At 38.5% G+C, this 16279-nt stretch overlaps 1 protein-coding gene across 2 annotated transcripts in view; it reads left to right on the forward strand.

The window, feature by feature from the left end:
• The window catches only part of ccbe1 (collagen and calcium binding EGF domains 1), a 311398-nt gene that overhangs the window by 273835 nt on the left and 21284 nt on the right, over positions 1 to 16279 (forward strand). For both annotated transcript variants that reach the window (XM_072573453.1, XM_072573461.1), the window contains exons 4-6: positions 3214 to 3348; positions 5245 to 5382; positions 13960 to 14066. In XM_072573453.1, the coding sequence (XP_072429554.1) occupies positions 3214 to 3348; positions 5245 to 5382; positions 13960 to 14066 (380 nt within the window). The remainder of the gene's footprint in view (positions 1 to 3213; positions 3349 to 5244; positions 5383 to 13959; positions 14067 to 16279) is intronic.

Below are 16279 nucleotides of genomic sequence, written 5' to 3' on the forward strand. Positions count from 1 at the left end.
AGATCGGTGGAGTTGTGAATAGTGCTGAACGTTACAGGATGGCATACATAAACTGCAGCACTGGGCTGAGAGCTGGCAAATGGAGGTTAATGCAGAAAAGTGTGAGGTGATTCACTTTGGAAGGATAACAGGAATAAAGACTACTGGGCAAATGGTCAGATTCTTGGTAGTGTAGAAAAGCAGAGAGATCTCGATGTCCATGTACATAGATCCCTGAAAGTTACCACTCAAGTTGATAGGGTTGTTAAGAAGGTATACAGTGTGTTAGATTTTCTTGGTAGAGGATTGAGTTCAGAGCCATGAGGTCATGCTACAGCTGCACAAAATTCTGGTGCAGCCCCACTTGGAGTATTGCATACAGTTCTGGTCACCACATTATAGGAAGGATGTAGAAGCTTTGGAAAGAGTTCAGAGGAAATTTACTAGCATGTTGCCTGCTATGGAGGGAATGTCTTATAAGGAAAGGCTGAAGGATCTGAGGCTGTTTTCATTGGAGAGAAGAAGGTTGAGAGGGGACTTAATTGAGACATATAATCAGAGGGTTAGATAGGGTGGACAGTGAGAGCCTTGTTCTTTGGATGGTGATGATTAGCATGAGGAGACATAGGTATAAATTGAGAGGTGCTAGAGATAGGACAGATTTCAGAGGTAGTTTCTTTACTCAGAAAGTAGTACAAGCTTGGAACATACTGCCTGCAACAGCAATAGACTCACCAACTTTAGGGGCATTTAAATGTAACTTTAAGGGATAAACATATGGATTGAGATAGAATAGTGTAGGATAAATAGGCTTCAGATTGGTTCCACAGGTCGGCACAACATTGATGGCTGAAGGAACCATACTATGTTCTATGTTCAATGTCAAGAATTGAACTGACATTTATGGGCTAAGAGATGTGATAACAATATAAAATAAGACCAGTAACTTCAAGCAAATAGATGGAATATTCATTTTTTTAATGAACAGAGCATTCTTATGTTACAATTATTAATAATCACTGGTAGGAACAGAGCCATATTCTTGAAGAGTTTTTTTGTTCATACAGTTAATTGAAGTTCTTTCTAAATGAGAGCTATACTGCAGCTAGAGCAAAGCCAATGTAAGATTTGTATTCCTTGTGGTGATAGTTTTCAATACCCTGTCCAAATTTGAGCCTGTCCACATTGGATTCATAACTTATGTGAGCATCAAATCGAAAACCTCTTTACATTGATTCATAATGTGTGAGATATTTATAATATTAAGGACAAATACTTTGTGACATACAGGTACTGTGACCCAACAGGTAGGAGGAAGGAGAATTGGAAAGAGTTCTCTGATAAATTGTAACTTTTCTTAAATTACGAGCCTGCCATCAAAGGTCCGATCTGTCTCACAGAATGGGAGAGTTCTTTAATATCAGCGAGTGGTCTAAATATTTAGTAATTTGCCTGTTGCTCCAGTCCTAAATCAAAATTTGCTGTACTTTCATGTTTAAGCCTTTGCAACAAATCACTTCCAATTTTATGGAACAGTTATACCAATGATCATTGAGTCACCATGACATTGATGCTGGCCAATGAAATACTGAGAAAAAGTAATGTGATAAGTCTCTCTAATTTGTTTTCAATGTTTTGATGTTCTTAAAACAATTTTAACTGTGGACAAACTTTGTGTATGAGGATCAAGGACTTGTGGCACTTACTTTATGTCCTTGCTGGAGAGTGTCGAAAGTCATTATGAGGGCAAAATAACTGCACAGAGGCTAATATCCCATTACCGTTTACTCACGTGTGCACAGCTCAGAGATCTAACCAACCAGCTCTCTGAAGCTCCTGTTTTTTTTTTCTCTAAGAATACACTTTAATCTTTCCTGTTCACAGCAACATTACTTTCTGCAAAACATAGAACTTCAAGAGACTTCAAGGAATCAAATATTTCATTATCACTGATACAGCCAAAACCAATGAAAATATTTATAAATCAGAATTCAGACTATTTTTAGTTAGAAAGATCTCAATCCTCGAAGTTATGTGCAAGGCATAGCCTCAGAAACAATCATGAAAATGGTCAATTAGTAACACCGTATTTTGCAAAAAAGGAAGTTCTTACTTTTTCACATGTACAATTTATATTGCAGAAATTTCCACATATATGTGACTTTATGATTTGCAAAACAAAAAAAAAAGAATTGTGTAACAGTTGGAATGTGATAGGATTAAAAGGAAACATATGGGAATATTTAAACTAGGTTCTGCTTGATGCTGAGAGCCTTCGAATGGTTGCTGCTTCTCCTGTTTATATCTGTCAGCTGGGGCTCCCTGATTATCCCAGGGTTAACAACCCCAATTAAGGATCTCATAGTCAATGAGATCCACTTGGCCCTCATTCCAATCACTACAGAGGGACATCCTCTTTGATAATAATGGAGAGCTGTAAATAGTATTCAAGGGAGGGAACGAGACTATCAGTGCCGTCACTACAGAACTAAACTGGATGGAACATGCAAAACAAAAGGCAAGGCAACCATGGGGTGTTGGCTTACACTGACACATTTTTAGCAGAATGTAAGTCACAAAGGAGATCTAAAGTGGTGTAGACAAACCCCATAAAATGTATTTGGAGGGACCATTTGTGCATGAGAAGACTTCTGTGTGAGTAAAAGGAGCTCCTTCTAGAATCACAAAATTACAATTTCTTTTTAGAACAACCTGCAACATGTGACACAACTGCAGCTGGATATAAGTAAGATGAAAATAGAGCTGGATTCTATGATTGGTAGTTGGTTCACCCATGCCCAGTTTGGGTCCAAGAGTAAATGTGAAAATTCATCCAGACAGTCCAAATGATTCTTACAGAACGGTATTGAACTGTAAATCCTTCACTGCCTATTTTGCTTTCTGCTTTGACATAAACTGTTCAACCTTCATCTCTATTGACCTGTGCTTTGTTTCAGTTGGTCATACCCACCAATTTCAGAATCCTCTAAGAACAGTGACATTTCTCTTCACTACTTGCTGCTCCTCCAAATTCACCACAGTCAAATTTGGCCTTGTTACTTTCCATATTTTTTTAAAAAGAAGTAATTGTCATTTATTTTACATGGTAGGTGTACCAAATCTAAGCAACCTGGGATATTAACAAATGGTTTATTTTCCAGTATGAATCTTGAAGCTTTGCGTTTTCTATGATATTTTCATCCAGTGATACCTATCTTTTTGTTTCTGTTTCAGATTATGACGTCTGCTCAGGAGCTCCATGTGAACAACAGTGTACTGATAATTTTGGCAGAGTTCTGTGTACATGTTACCTGGGATATTACTTTGATCGCGTGAAACACAGGAACAGAGAGAAGCCATATTGTATTGGTCAGTATAAGCACTTCAACCATTGAATTCATATCAATCTCAACCTTCCCACTTGTACAAACGCCACAGCGTCAAGCATATTCATACCTTCACCTACACTTGCAAATCTTGTTAATGGAATTCACAAACTATATCAAGCTCATAATTTCTGAATAATTATATTTTGCATCCAAAATAAGTTGGCTGATTATTATTTCGTCTGAGGTAAATGCACCAGGGGCAATCATTCAATGTGAGATATGTAGTTACAAGAGCTGAGTTAATTGAGATTAGATTCCCTACAGCATGGAAACAGGCCCTTCAGCCCAACAAGTCCACACCAACCCTCCAAAGAGTAACCCACCCAGACCCATTTCCCTCTGACTAATGCACCTAACACTATGGGCAATTTAGCATGGCCAATTCACCTGACCTGCACATCTTTGTGACTGTGGAAGGAACCTGGAGGAAACGCATGCAGACAGGGGAGAATGTGCAAACTCCACACAGACAGTTGCCCGAGGCTGGAATTGAATCTGGAACCCTGGTGCTGTGAGGCAGCAGTGCTAACCACTGAGCTACCCTATAAATTTGGAAAATAAATTAAATAGTAGCAGTCACTGTCATCATCATCAGTCCCTCAAAATGAGGAAAGTATTTTCCAAGATTCATGATTTGACAGTGGATAGGCAATGCAAATATCTTAAGATATAATCCATAATACTTAATAAATATACTGTTCCATAAGAAACAAAAATTGGACAAGTGGCCTGACTGTAGCTAACAATAGGCGTTAAAGATGATAATACGTTAAAGGAATAACTTACAATAGTGTACATATGTTCAGAAAAAGAAGCTTGAGGATTGGGAGAAATTAGAATTTGGAAAAGAATATCCAAGAAAGCAAGAATGAAAAAAAATTTAAAATAGAAGAAAACTAGTAAAGGAACGTTTAAAAAAAAAGATTGCAAACGCTTCTATATTTAGAGTAAAATGAAGAGATTCACAATAGCAAATTTACGACACTAGACCTCACCTGCCCTACATAAAAGTTTGGATAGATTGGGACAGATTGGAAGTCTAGCCAAGAAAATATATTGGTCCTTTGCCTGCAAAATTGATGACTGGATATCATTGACTTCTGCTCCAGTTTCTGATAATACAATGTTCAATGTGAAGGAAAGCTATGAGGGAGTGTGCTTCTCTGTCAAGTTCACTTCTCCAGAAAGCAGTAGAGACCCAGTCATTAAATATTTTTCAGGTTGAGTTAAAGTGATTTTGGTTGACAGAGTCTATGGGGAGAGACAGGAAAGTGGAGTTTAGACCAGAATGAGATCAACCATGATCTTACCAGAGCCATTTGTGGATCCAATTTACATGCTCCTAATTTACATGTTCTAATCAGTACTTCCACCTCCAAAGCATTACCCACCTCTGGCTCTGCTTATTATCTGTTCAAATTCTTAGGCATGTGTTATGTCCAGGGATAACTATTCCATTGCTGTCCATGCTGTCTACTGCCTATAAATTTCCGCTCATTCAAATATCAGTTGTCCATATCTTAATCCATACCATGGGCAGAATTGTGGCCTACCCACATATTGATTGGAGGATGGATGAGAGCTGAAATGGATAATTTAATATGCATAACTGGGTAATAATCAACAAAAAGAATCAAGCCAAATTTTCTCCTTGACTCTGAAGTTAATTGTAGCACCTTCATACTATTTTGGCTCAGCACTGCTAACTCACCACAAACCATGAATCTAATCCTGGGAAATTTCTGGTTCATACGTTTCAACTTCCATGATCTTAATCATTTAAGTCACAAAGAAAGCTGAAGAAAAATTTAAAGCAACTTAATTTCATTTTTTTAAATTCATTGACTACGTCATATTTTGCATGTTGATTTAACAGATATTGATGAATGTTTCAAAAGCAATGGAACTGTGTGTTCCCAAATTTGCCTCAACACACCAGGGAGTTACAAATGTGCATGCAAGGAAGGTTTCCATCTCAAAGAGGATGGGAAGACATGCAGCAAAAGTGAAAGTGGTAAGTTGTGAGCTGATACATTTGAAGAACAAAAATGCATTGGTTTTCAATTGGGCTATGTTACCTTCATAACAAAACATCAAGTTCACGGGCAACTCCACCTTAAATGTTCAATGAGGATAAGCTGAAAGGTTACTTCCTGTTCTCAATTTTTATTTCATTTGTGGCCTTGAATGGGATTCTGCTAGTATCAGAAACTCTCCACAACTGTACTTGAGGGGAGGTAAAGAACTTTAGACAATTCTTCTATGATTACATGACTCTTTCTGAATCACAGTGTATTTGCTGCTTTATGACTTGTTTGCAACTCAAACAACAATTGAGAAGACACAAAGTGCAAGGATGTGGCTCCACTTAAACTGGGATCAGAGTGCAAATCATTCTGTTTGAAAACTGCTATAACATTGTAGCCCCTTGTGAATGTTACTAAATGTTAGTTTCTTGTTGCTGTAAAGAAGGTCACAAAACTTAGCCAAGGGCTAATCCACTTGGGGGGCAAATTTTCAATGCATGTGGATCCCAGGTGGTTCAGTAGCTTGTTTTGGTTCACTTCATTTTCAGCTGAAGTTTATAAACCTAAAATAATTTACAGACACGTTATGAGCTGTTCTTTGAATTAAATAATTTGGCAAAATAATAGGATTCATGTTTTAAAGATGCATGACCTTTAAATGACTATGCTTATATTGTTTATAATATCAACAACTCTGTAATAAAGGGGAATGGACTAACAACATACACATTCTCCTTTTAGCTCAGAACCAGATAGAATCTAAACTAAACTCAAGGTTCACATTTTATCTGTCTGATAGTTCCAGGTTTCTAGGTGAAATGAGTTTGATATCCTTCTGATTTCTAGTTGCATTGTGTCATAGCGCAGAGTTGATTACATTGAGAATTGAAGTCAAAGAAGTTTTGAAATTAGGGATGTTTTTAACGAGGGTAAGGCATTTGTAGAGCGGACTTTCAGTTTATCTATGACCTGCGTGATGCCTATCAAAGAATCAGTGAGTGCTGATACTGGATACCTGAAAGTCCGGAGGTGGCATCCCTCACATCCAAAACTATTAAACTTACTCATACAAATATTGCAATTGAATTAAGAAACATTTTAAATTGTCCCCCTGAGTTTTTTTTATGAACTAGGGTGACACAATTATACATTTCTCTTTCAGAATCACATCAAGGAACTCACAGCAAGTTAGAATGGTAAGTGACCATTCAGCTTATCGGCATCATAATTAGGCTGGAGTTGTCCTTTGGCCCATCAATTATTGACTGGCCATTTCAGTAGAGTAGAATGTTCCTTTCTACTCTTCCTCTATCGAAATCTTTTTGTGATGAAAACCCTAACTAATGCTGGAACGCATTTTCAGAAGTACCAATTACTTACCAGCAACTTGCCAACAGGACTTTACTTATGAACTGAGTTATGAGTACATGTGGCTGAATTATCTATGGGAGGTATTGTCTACAGGTTTGATCCTGTTCTATCCTCACATGTTTTGTCACAAAATCAATTCATCATTAAACAAAAGGGAAGGAATAACAGTCAACGCTCTATCTTTGGAACATAAAGGCTAAATTTATTGTTCCTGTTACCACCTTGGAAAGTTATGACTGAATTACTTTTCTAAGAGTTTTTTTTATGCATTCTATTGCAACTATAGGATTAATTGATTCTATACAGTCAATTGAGGCCTAATGAACTATCCATACAGGACACAAGACCCCATGGTGTAGGTGAGTGGATGTACATAACCCTGCATCAGGGGAATTAAGTGACATCAACAGAGGACATAAAGAGATGTCAGGGTTGTGAGCAGTGAGGGCTAGAGGGCCTTACTATTTTTATTGTGGGTGCTATTAAGTTCCATAACACTGATCCAACTGTTGCTAAAAACACAGCCCTGTTGACTCCGCAATGTCCTTCTTACTAATATCTGGAAGCTAGTGCTAAAATTGAGAGAACTGTCTTGCAAACTGTAAAAGCAACAGGCTGATGTAGACATACTCACAGAATCACCTTTTACAATGTTTCTGATGACACTATTATCATTCCTGGGTATGTTTTGTCTCATGAACAGGAGAGACCCAGCAGAGTTGGTAGTGCAATGGTATACAGTAAGGAGCAAATTACCTTCAGAATAATAAATATTGATTTTGCATTCGTGAAGTCTCATGGCATCAGGTCAAACATAAGCACATAAACATTATTTTTTCAATTCATTCATAGAATTATAGAATCCCCACAAAGTGGAAGCAAGCCATTCAGCCCATTGAATCCACACTGGCCTTCCGAAGCACACCCACACTATCCCCATAACTCTGCACTTCTTATGGCTAATCCATCTAGCCTACACATCCCTGGACACTACAGGGCGAGTTTAGTACAGCCAATCCACTGAACCTACATACCTTTGGACAGTAGGAGGAAGTTGGAGTACCCAGAGGAAACTCATGCAGACGTGGGGAGAAGATGCAGACTCTGCACAGACAGTCGCCTGCAGGTAGAATTGAACCCAGGTCCCTGGCGCTGTGAGGCTGCAGTGCTAACCATGGGAAGGGGGCATTTCTGGCTAGGCATTTATGACCTGTCCCTCGTTGTCATTGAGAATATTTCTATGTCAGGATATTGCGTGGCTTGGGTGGGGAGCTTGCAGGTGGCTCACATATATCTGCTGTTCCTGCCCTTCTAGATAGAAGTGGTCGTGGGTTTGGAGCAGCTTTGGTAAATTTCTCGAGTGCATCTTGTAGATAGTACACATTGCTGCTACTCTTGAACTGTCGGAGGGAGTGAATGTTTGTGGATGTGGAGCTAATCAAGTGGGGCTGCTTGCCTTGGATGGTGTCAAGCTTCTTGAGTGTTGTTGGAGGTGAACCCATCCAGGCAAGTGGAGAGTATTCCATCACACGCCTGACTTGTGCCTTGTAGATGGTTGATAGGTTTTGGGGTGTCAGGAGGTGAATTATTCGCTACAATATTCCTAGCCTCTGACCTTCCATCCTCTTGGCTGATGAGTCAGAATACCTCCAAGTTCAATACCACTTAGCGAAATAACTGACTTCAGCAAGGACACACAGTGTACTCTTGGTGGGTGATCTCAATGTCCACTACCAAGAATGGCTTGACAACACCATTATTGACTGAGCTGATTAAGTTCTAAAGGACATGGTTACTGGATTGAGTCTGCAGCATGTAGTGATGGAACAAACCCAATGGTTAAATGTATTTGACCTCATCCTCACCAAATGACCTGCCACAGATATACCTGCCCTTGATAGTATTGGCATGAGTGACCATTATACTGTTCTCATAAAGATAAAATTCCATCTTCAACTTAAGTATACCCTCCATCACATTGTGCCTATCACTGTGCAAAAAAAATCAAACTTTTTAAACAAATCTAGTAGCTCAAGACTGGGTATCCATGAGGATCTGTGAGCCATCAACAGCAGTTGAATTGTGTTGTAGAACAATCTGTAACCTCATGGCCTGGCATGTCCCCCATTCAACCATTACTATCAAGCCAGGGAATCAACCCGGGCCCAATGGACACTGCAGGAGAGCATGCCAGGAACAGCATCAGACATATCCAAAACTGAGATGTCAACCTGATGAAATTAGAAAATGGAACTACTTGCATATCAAACAGCATAAGTGACAAATGATCCAGTAGATCAGATATAAGCTCTGCATCCCAGCTATATCCAGTTGTGAATGAAGGTGGACAATTAAACAACTCACTGGAGGAGGAGGAGGAAGCTCCAAAAATAACCCCATCCTCAATGTGGAAATGCAGAACATCAGTGCAAAAGATAAGGCTGAAACATTTGCAACAGTCTTCAGCCTCCTCCAGTGGTCACCAACTTTACAGAAACAGTCTTCAGTCAATTTGATTCACTCCATAGCTCAAGACTGGATATCCATGAGACACTGTGAGCCACCAACCACAGTTGCATCGTGTTGTAGAACAATTTGTAACCTCATGACCTGGTGAAGGTAGTGAATACTGCAAAGGCTATGTAGCTGACAGCAGTGCTGAAGACTTGTGTTCCAGAAATTGCCACTCCCTGTAGCCAACAGTGTGAAAAATTGTCCAGGTATGTTCCTGTACACAAAAAGCAGGACAATCCATTCCAGCCAATTGTCACCCACATGGGTCCATTCTCAGCCATCAGTAAAGTGATGGAAGGTGTCATTAACAGTGCTATCAAGCAGCACCCACTCAGCAATAACCTGCTCAGTGATGCCCAGTTAGGGTTCCGCCAGCACTACTCAGCTCCTGACCTCATTACAGCCTTGGTTCAAACATGGGCAAAACAACTGGATTCTAGAGGTGAGATGCGAGTGACAGCCGTTGACATCAAATTGCATTTGTCTAAATATGGCATCAAGAAACCCTAGAAAAGCTGGAATCAAGAGGAATCAGCAGCATATAGGAAAATGGTTATTGTTGTTGGAGATCAGTCATCTCAACTTTAGGACATCTGTCAGGAGTTCCTCAGGGTAGCATCCTCAGCTCAGCCATTGTCAATTGCTTCATCAATGACCTACCCTCTATCCTAAGTTCAGAAGTGAAGATGTTTTCTGATGATTGTACAATTTTGAGCACCATTTGTGTCTCCTCAAATACTGAAGGATTACATTCCCAAATGCAGCAAGATACTGATGACTTCAATAATGAGACAGACAAGTGGCAAGTATTGTTTGTGCCAAACAAATGCCAGGCATTGACTGTGTCCAATGAGGAAAAATATCACCAACTCCCCTTCACCATCACTGAATTTCTCACGATTAACACCCAGTGGTTGAACATTGACCAGAAATTGAATTATTGATTTGTTGATTTGATTTAATTTGATTTATTGTAGCCATATGCACCTAAGTACAATGAAAAACTTCATTTTGCATGGTGTACAGACTGATCTTAGCAAACAAGGATATGCATCATAGTGTGCATCATCAGAGTGAGGCATACAAGATTATGGCTGTACAGGAGGTGCGCAAAGCAAGATCACCATTAGCAAGGTCAACATTATTTGAAGTTAGAGCGATCCATTCAGCTGTCTCATGATATCAGTGAAGAAGCTGTTTGTGAACCTGTTGTTCAAGCTTCTGTATCTTCTGCCTGACAGAAGAGGTTGGGAAGAGAGCATTACCAGGGTGGGAGGGGTCTTTGATGGTGTTGGCAGCCTTTTTGTGGCAACAAGAAGTGTAGATGGAGTCTATGGATAGGAGGTTGCTTCCATGATGGTCTGGGCTATGCAAACAACTCTCTGTAGCTTCTTCCAGTCCTGGGTAGAGCCGTTGCCACACCAGGCCATTATGTACCCATGCTTTCGAAGGATGCATCTGTAAAAGGTGGTGTGGGTCCTTATGGACATGCCAAATTTCCTGAGCTGCCTGAGGAAGAAGAGGTGTTGTTGTGCCTTCTTGACCATGCATCTAGGTGGGAGGTCGAGGGCAGATTTTTTTTTAAACTTTACTCCTATGAACTTTACATTCCTCGGAACAAATCATATAGAAAGTATGGTTATAAGAGTAGGTTGGAAGCTAGGAATTCAGCTGCAAGTAATGCCTCCTGACTCTCTGAAGGCTGCCCATCATGTACAAGGAACGAATCAGGAGTGTGGTAGAATACTTTCCATTTTCCCAGATGATTGCAGCTCCAACAACACTCAAGAAGCTCAACACCATTCAAAACAATGTAACCCACTTGATTGGCATCACATTCACAGGTCTTCACTGCCTGAGCCACTAATGCTGAGTTGCTGAAGTGTATGCCATCTACAATATAGACCATAGAAATTCACCAAGGCTGCTAAGCATCTTCCAAACTCATAATCACTGCCATCTGGAAAGCCACGGATAGCAGCTACATGGAAACAGTTCCACCTGCAAGATTCTCCACCAAGCCACTTGCCATCCTGATTTGGAAATATATCACCGTTCCCTCAGTATTGTTGTATCAGAATCCTGGTTCTCCCTCTCTCATGGTATGGGGGTATATTTAAACCAAATTGAGTGCAGCAGTTCAAGAAGTCAACTCACAACCACCTTCTCAAAGTCAATTAGGCACAGGCAATAAATTCTAGTCCAGCCAGTGATGCCCACATCCCTTGAATGATTAGAAAAAATGTATTTGAAGCGCAAAAGATTTGGCCAAATTCGATAGGGATAACATTTTCCCATTGGTTGAAGCATTGAGAAATGTGGTACTGATTTATGGTGAATCACCAACAATGACATGAGGGAAAATGTTTGTAGACACAGAGTGATTAGCATCTGAAATGAAATACCTTACGTTTTGTTGGAAGACTATCTAAATATAGCTTCCAAAAAGAAATTGCTTTGAGTCCTAAAACGGAAACATTACTGTTGCATATGGAAAGGGCAAGGGAGGGAATGAGCTAATTGGCACTCAGAGAGAACCAGCACATCCACATGAGTGACCTTCTTTTGTGCTGTTAGCATTCCTTGATTCTGAATGAATAAAGAAAACCCATCTCCGTCTACTGTGGTATGTTTCCCTCCTTGTCAAAATTTCCTTTCTATGTTATGCCCAAGGAATGCTTAATTCTGAAGGCTTAAGGACAGAAATCAACCACACTGTCAGATATTAAAAGGAAAACAATGTGTTCATGTCTATGATGTTCCCTGTTTCTGCTTATTCCTGTGGCATTGAAGTTGACAATGTATTTCCACAATTCCAAACCAGAATAATTTGTTTTCTTTGTACAATTGCAAACAGTTCATGTTGAACTGGGAGTTTGGCACTTTCTTGAAAGAGACACGATTTGCTGTATATATACACATATACTGTTTTACAATAATTTTATCCAAGACTACTAATTTTTATAAACTCAAATTAACCAATTGTATAGAATGCATTCTTGTTTATGACTTATCATGAAAAACGGCAACATTGCATGGATGTGGTGCAGTGATAGGACTAATCATTACAAAATTACACATTTTAATTTAAAAGTTGTATCATTTGTGTTATCCTGTCTAAAATGGTTCCAGTATAACTTTCAACAAATGCAGTAATCATCAAATGCTCATCTATTAAAGTTTTGGTTTCTTGTAACCTATTGTTGAACAGCAATGCAAAATCGGGAAGTTTCACTCAAGACAGGTTTTCTGGTGATCCAGAAGACAGTTTAGGTTTACATTTTAGTGTTCCAGTCTTAAGGGTGATGTCAGTCTGGTAGCATGGGTGGATCACTGTTGGTATTATAATGTTTTAAAACAAGACTTTGTTCTCAACTTCTCACATTATTGTGTCACAGAAACTGGCACAATGAAGATTATTTTCCATGTTTCTGGCAAATTATTCTTATGTACATAACAACTTTTAGTTTTTTGTAATTCCGGTTCTCCTACTTGAAGAAGCAAATTAAACAGAAGCCCATCATTTAAAGGCATAACACAAGCCAAAGCTTGTCATTTGATAAACAATTCTTTATAAATCACTTGTCCCCAACTTCTCTCCACCATTTTTGTCTTTTGTTTTCCATATTAGGAATATGACAATGGTTATTATGCATGAATTATTTCCTATGTAATCAATATAGGAGAAATCTCTTTGTTTAGGAGTGGCTAGAATGTAGATTTAATTGAGGTAATTCTCATAGATATACATATGGAGAAACTACATCAGTATATAAAGGAGAAAGGAAACTGCGACTGATGATTCCCTTCCACAATGTTGACAGGACCATTTACCTCATCTATTCCATTTCCAGTAATTCTATTCTTAATTCTTTCCCTTCCCCTCAGAGCAATGATATCCCTAGTTACCATTTAGAAGGTGGAGTTGCTCTGCCTTCGTGAACTGCAGTAGGTACCCCCACAGTGCAGTTAAGGAGAGAGTTCCAGGATCTTGACCCAGTTCCAAATACACTTTCCAGATAAAACAGATTTTTTTTCAAATTAATATCTGTTCCATGTGGGGTCTCTAACATATTTAAGAGATCCAATTTATATCGCTGCTAATGGTTAACCCTAAGCTTTTGCTTATTGTCATTTCAGTGCTTTGGTCACACTTTGTCTTCACCTTCCCTCACTGATCTACTGAAGATCTATGGGAAGTAGAGAAACAGTGCATCACCTTTTGATTACACTGTGCTGGGCTTGTTATTGAGTTCAACACTTTCAGATCCTAAATACTGCTCCTATTTTGTCAGACAATGGGTATTGGTAATGATTCTGCATCTGTCATCTTCAAATCTTCCAGACCAATCTTTTGTTTCTTTTAATGTTCTATTATCACCCATTGATTTCTTGCACCTTTGTCACTTTTGTCATTTAGTTGGTGAAATCATCCATACTAAAATTGCACAGCAGTAGAATATTAAAACTAGTCCTGCTGTGTATGCAACTTTATAGCCATTACACTAGTATTGCTTTTGGCATCACATATGTGAATGGAGAGCACACAAGCTAGTCAGTTGGGAGCTAATGGTTTTGCTGAACATTATGAGGTAGAAATTAAAAATAACTAAAGTCATTAAATGAAAATAAATTAGGATTTAACAATTTCAAAATACATTTTGACTTTTTGATTACAGCAGGCCAGTATATAAAATCTGACACTGTGATGAAAGCTGGTACCTGCTCTACAACCTGTGAAGATATCCAACAGATAAAACAAGCAGTGCTACAGCTAAAACAGAAGGTAAGGAGATTATTGAAATGAAAGTGTTTCTTTCTCCATGTGATTATCGCTCCTTATTAAGGAATATTGTTACACAGGTTATAAAAATTTAAAACAATAAAAATGTTAGGAGCAGCACAATTCTAATACTGTTTTGGCTTTTCCTAGTGACCGAAATGCGTTTATACTAAAATTGTTAAGAACATTGAAACAATTCTCAAAATTGTAAACTTAAAGCAAGAAGAACAATATGAACTCAGTTTCCAGTGATGTTATGCAGATTAAACACAATGTCTCCAGCACCTTGTGCAGACTTACTCCGGTTCTCTGGATCTGGTGGCACCAAGGGCGACTGATGCCTTCCTTCCTGATATCTGTGAAGAGCGTGCTGGAAGCATTCAGGGAGAAGCCAAAAATGCTGCCAACCCCTGGGAATTAGACATATTTTCACAAAAGTGGCATTAGCAAATTGAGTTTCTCCCCCAGTATATGCACATGCTATCCTTTAAGATGATGAGTCGTAGCACTTCTCTGGATGTCAGATCCAGTTCCTACTCCGTTGCTGAGTTAGCTGGTCTAAGTTTAGCTAAGTGGCAGGAAAGATACAATTATCTTCAATGCTATTGCCTCTGGGGAAAAAAAAGCTATTCTATAAGTTATAAGCTATCATTATATATTTTACACCCTTGTGCATAGAAAATATGAGAAATTGACATGATTACAGCTGTTTCTCAATTAGATGCAACATCTTTCAGACAGAGGAGGAAACTGGGGAAAATATCCATTTATATTACCTTACAACCTGGTATCAAATCATAACATCTTTGTGTATTCAGTTTTAATAACAGATCCATACATTATGTAATGTTATTAATAGCATTTCATGTTGATTTTGGATTTTGAACTGGTGGCAGGTGGGTTTTGGACTGTGTGTCTGAAGGGATTTAATAATTAACTCGTCAGTGTTTATGGATTTTACACAAAAGAAGTGTGAGCGAGTTAGTGAGGTAATATTTGGAAGTTGTTTGCATTGGGAACTTAAAAGAAGAAGAACAATTTTAACTCAGTTTCCTGCAACATTATGCCCACTTAGATCAGTTCTGTGGGGCAGCTGGATTGAATAGAATAAATACCAAAGCATTAGCTTCCTTTTGGTTTAGAAGAATGAGAAATGATTTTATTTTGCATAAGGGAAAGCCTCATAGTTTAGGAAGCTTCTGTTTTAAGTTCATACAACTCATTGAGGAATCTAAATGCCAGAAATAGTTTCTCCTGGAAAAAGGAGTTAGTTAATAACAGCCAGAAGTAGGTAACCACAGCATAAAGGTTTTAGTTTAAAATTCAAGATGAAATTATTTGGTTAGAACCCTGCTGTGGTTATTTGATTTGGAGATGCCGGTGTTGGACAAAGTTAAAAATCACACAACGCCAGGTTATAGTCCAACAGGTTTAATTGGAAGCACACTAGCTTTTGGAGCACTGCTCCTTCATCAGGTGGTAGTGGAGGGTTCAATCCTAACACACAGAATTTATAGCAAAACTTTACAGTGTGATGTAACTGAAATTATACATTGAAAAATTGATTGTCTGTTAAGCCTTTCATCTGTTAGAATACAGTGATGGTTTCACTTCTTTCATGTGTAAATCACAAAACGTTTTTTAAAAAAAAAGATGTATTCTCGGGTTAGCTGTTAACAATGGTGATAGCTGGACAATATGTTGAAGATGTTGGCCCCCTGTGTTCTCTGTCTCTGCCATGATGTTTAGATTGATTCTAATCTAAAAAGTGAGATAATGGAGTTTTACATGAATTCATGCAGTTTTTGAGCTCAGAGTTATTTGAGTTATTTGAAGCTGCTAAAGTCAAAGCTCAGTGATGTGGATAGTCAAGGGAGAAGCTACCAAAATCTCAAGATCAGAAACTGAAAGAAACAGATAAGTCAAGTCTGTAGATGTGGTAGAGAAGAGGACATTTGCTGCTGTTTGATTATCAAAAAGTAATGCTGATAGGTTAGACAGAAACATATTTTTTACCATATGTTACAAAATCTTTCAAATAGTATCTTATATGGTTTGTTTATTCTATTTGTTTTTTTGTGTGTGGTTGACTTTTGTTTTGTTACTAAAACCAAATCTTGAACATTGCATGCATGTTTTTCAATGAAAGATCACCTCATTAAATAAAATAATCATCTATCAAGCCAGGTTTCTGTTTAGGATCTGACTTTGTTCGC

This window comes from Chiloscyllium punctatum, chromosome 1 (genome assembly GCF_047496795.1).
Source record: "Chiloscyllium punctatum isolate Juve2018m chromosome 1, sChiPun1.3, whole genome shotgun sequence".
NCBI lineage: Eukaryota > Metazoa > Chordata > Chondrichthyes > Orectolobiformes > Hemiscylliidae > Chiloscyllium > Chiloscyllium punctatum.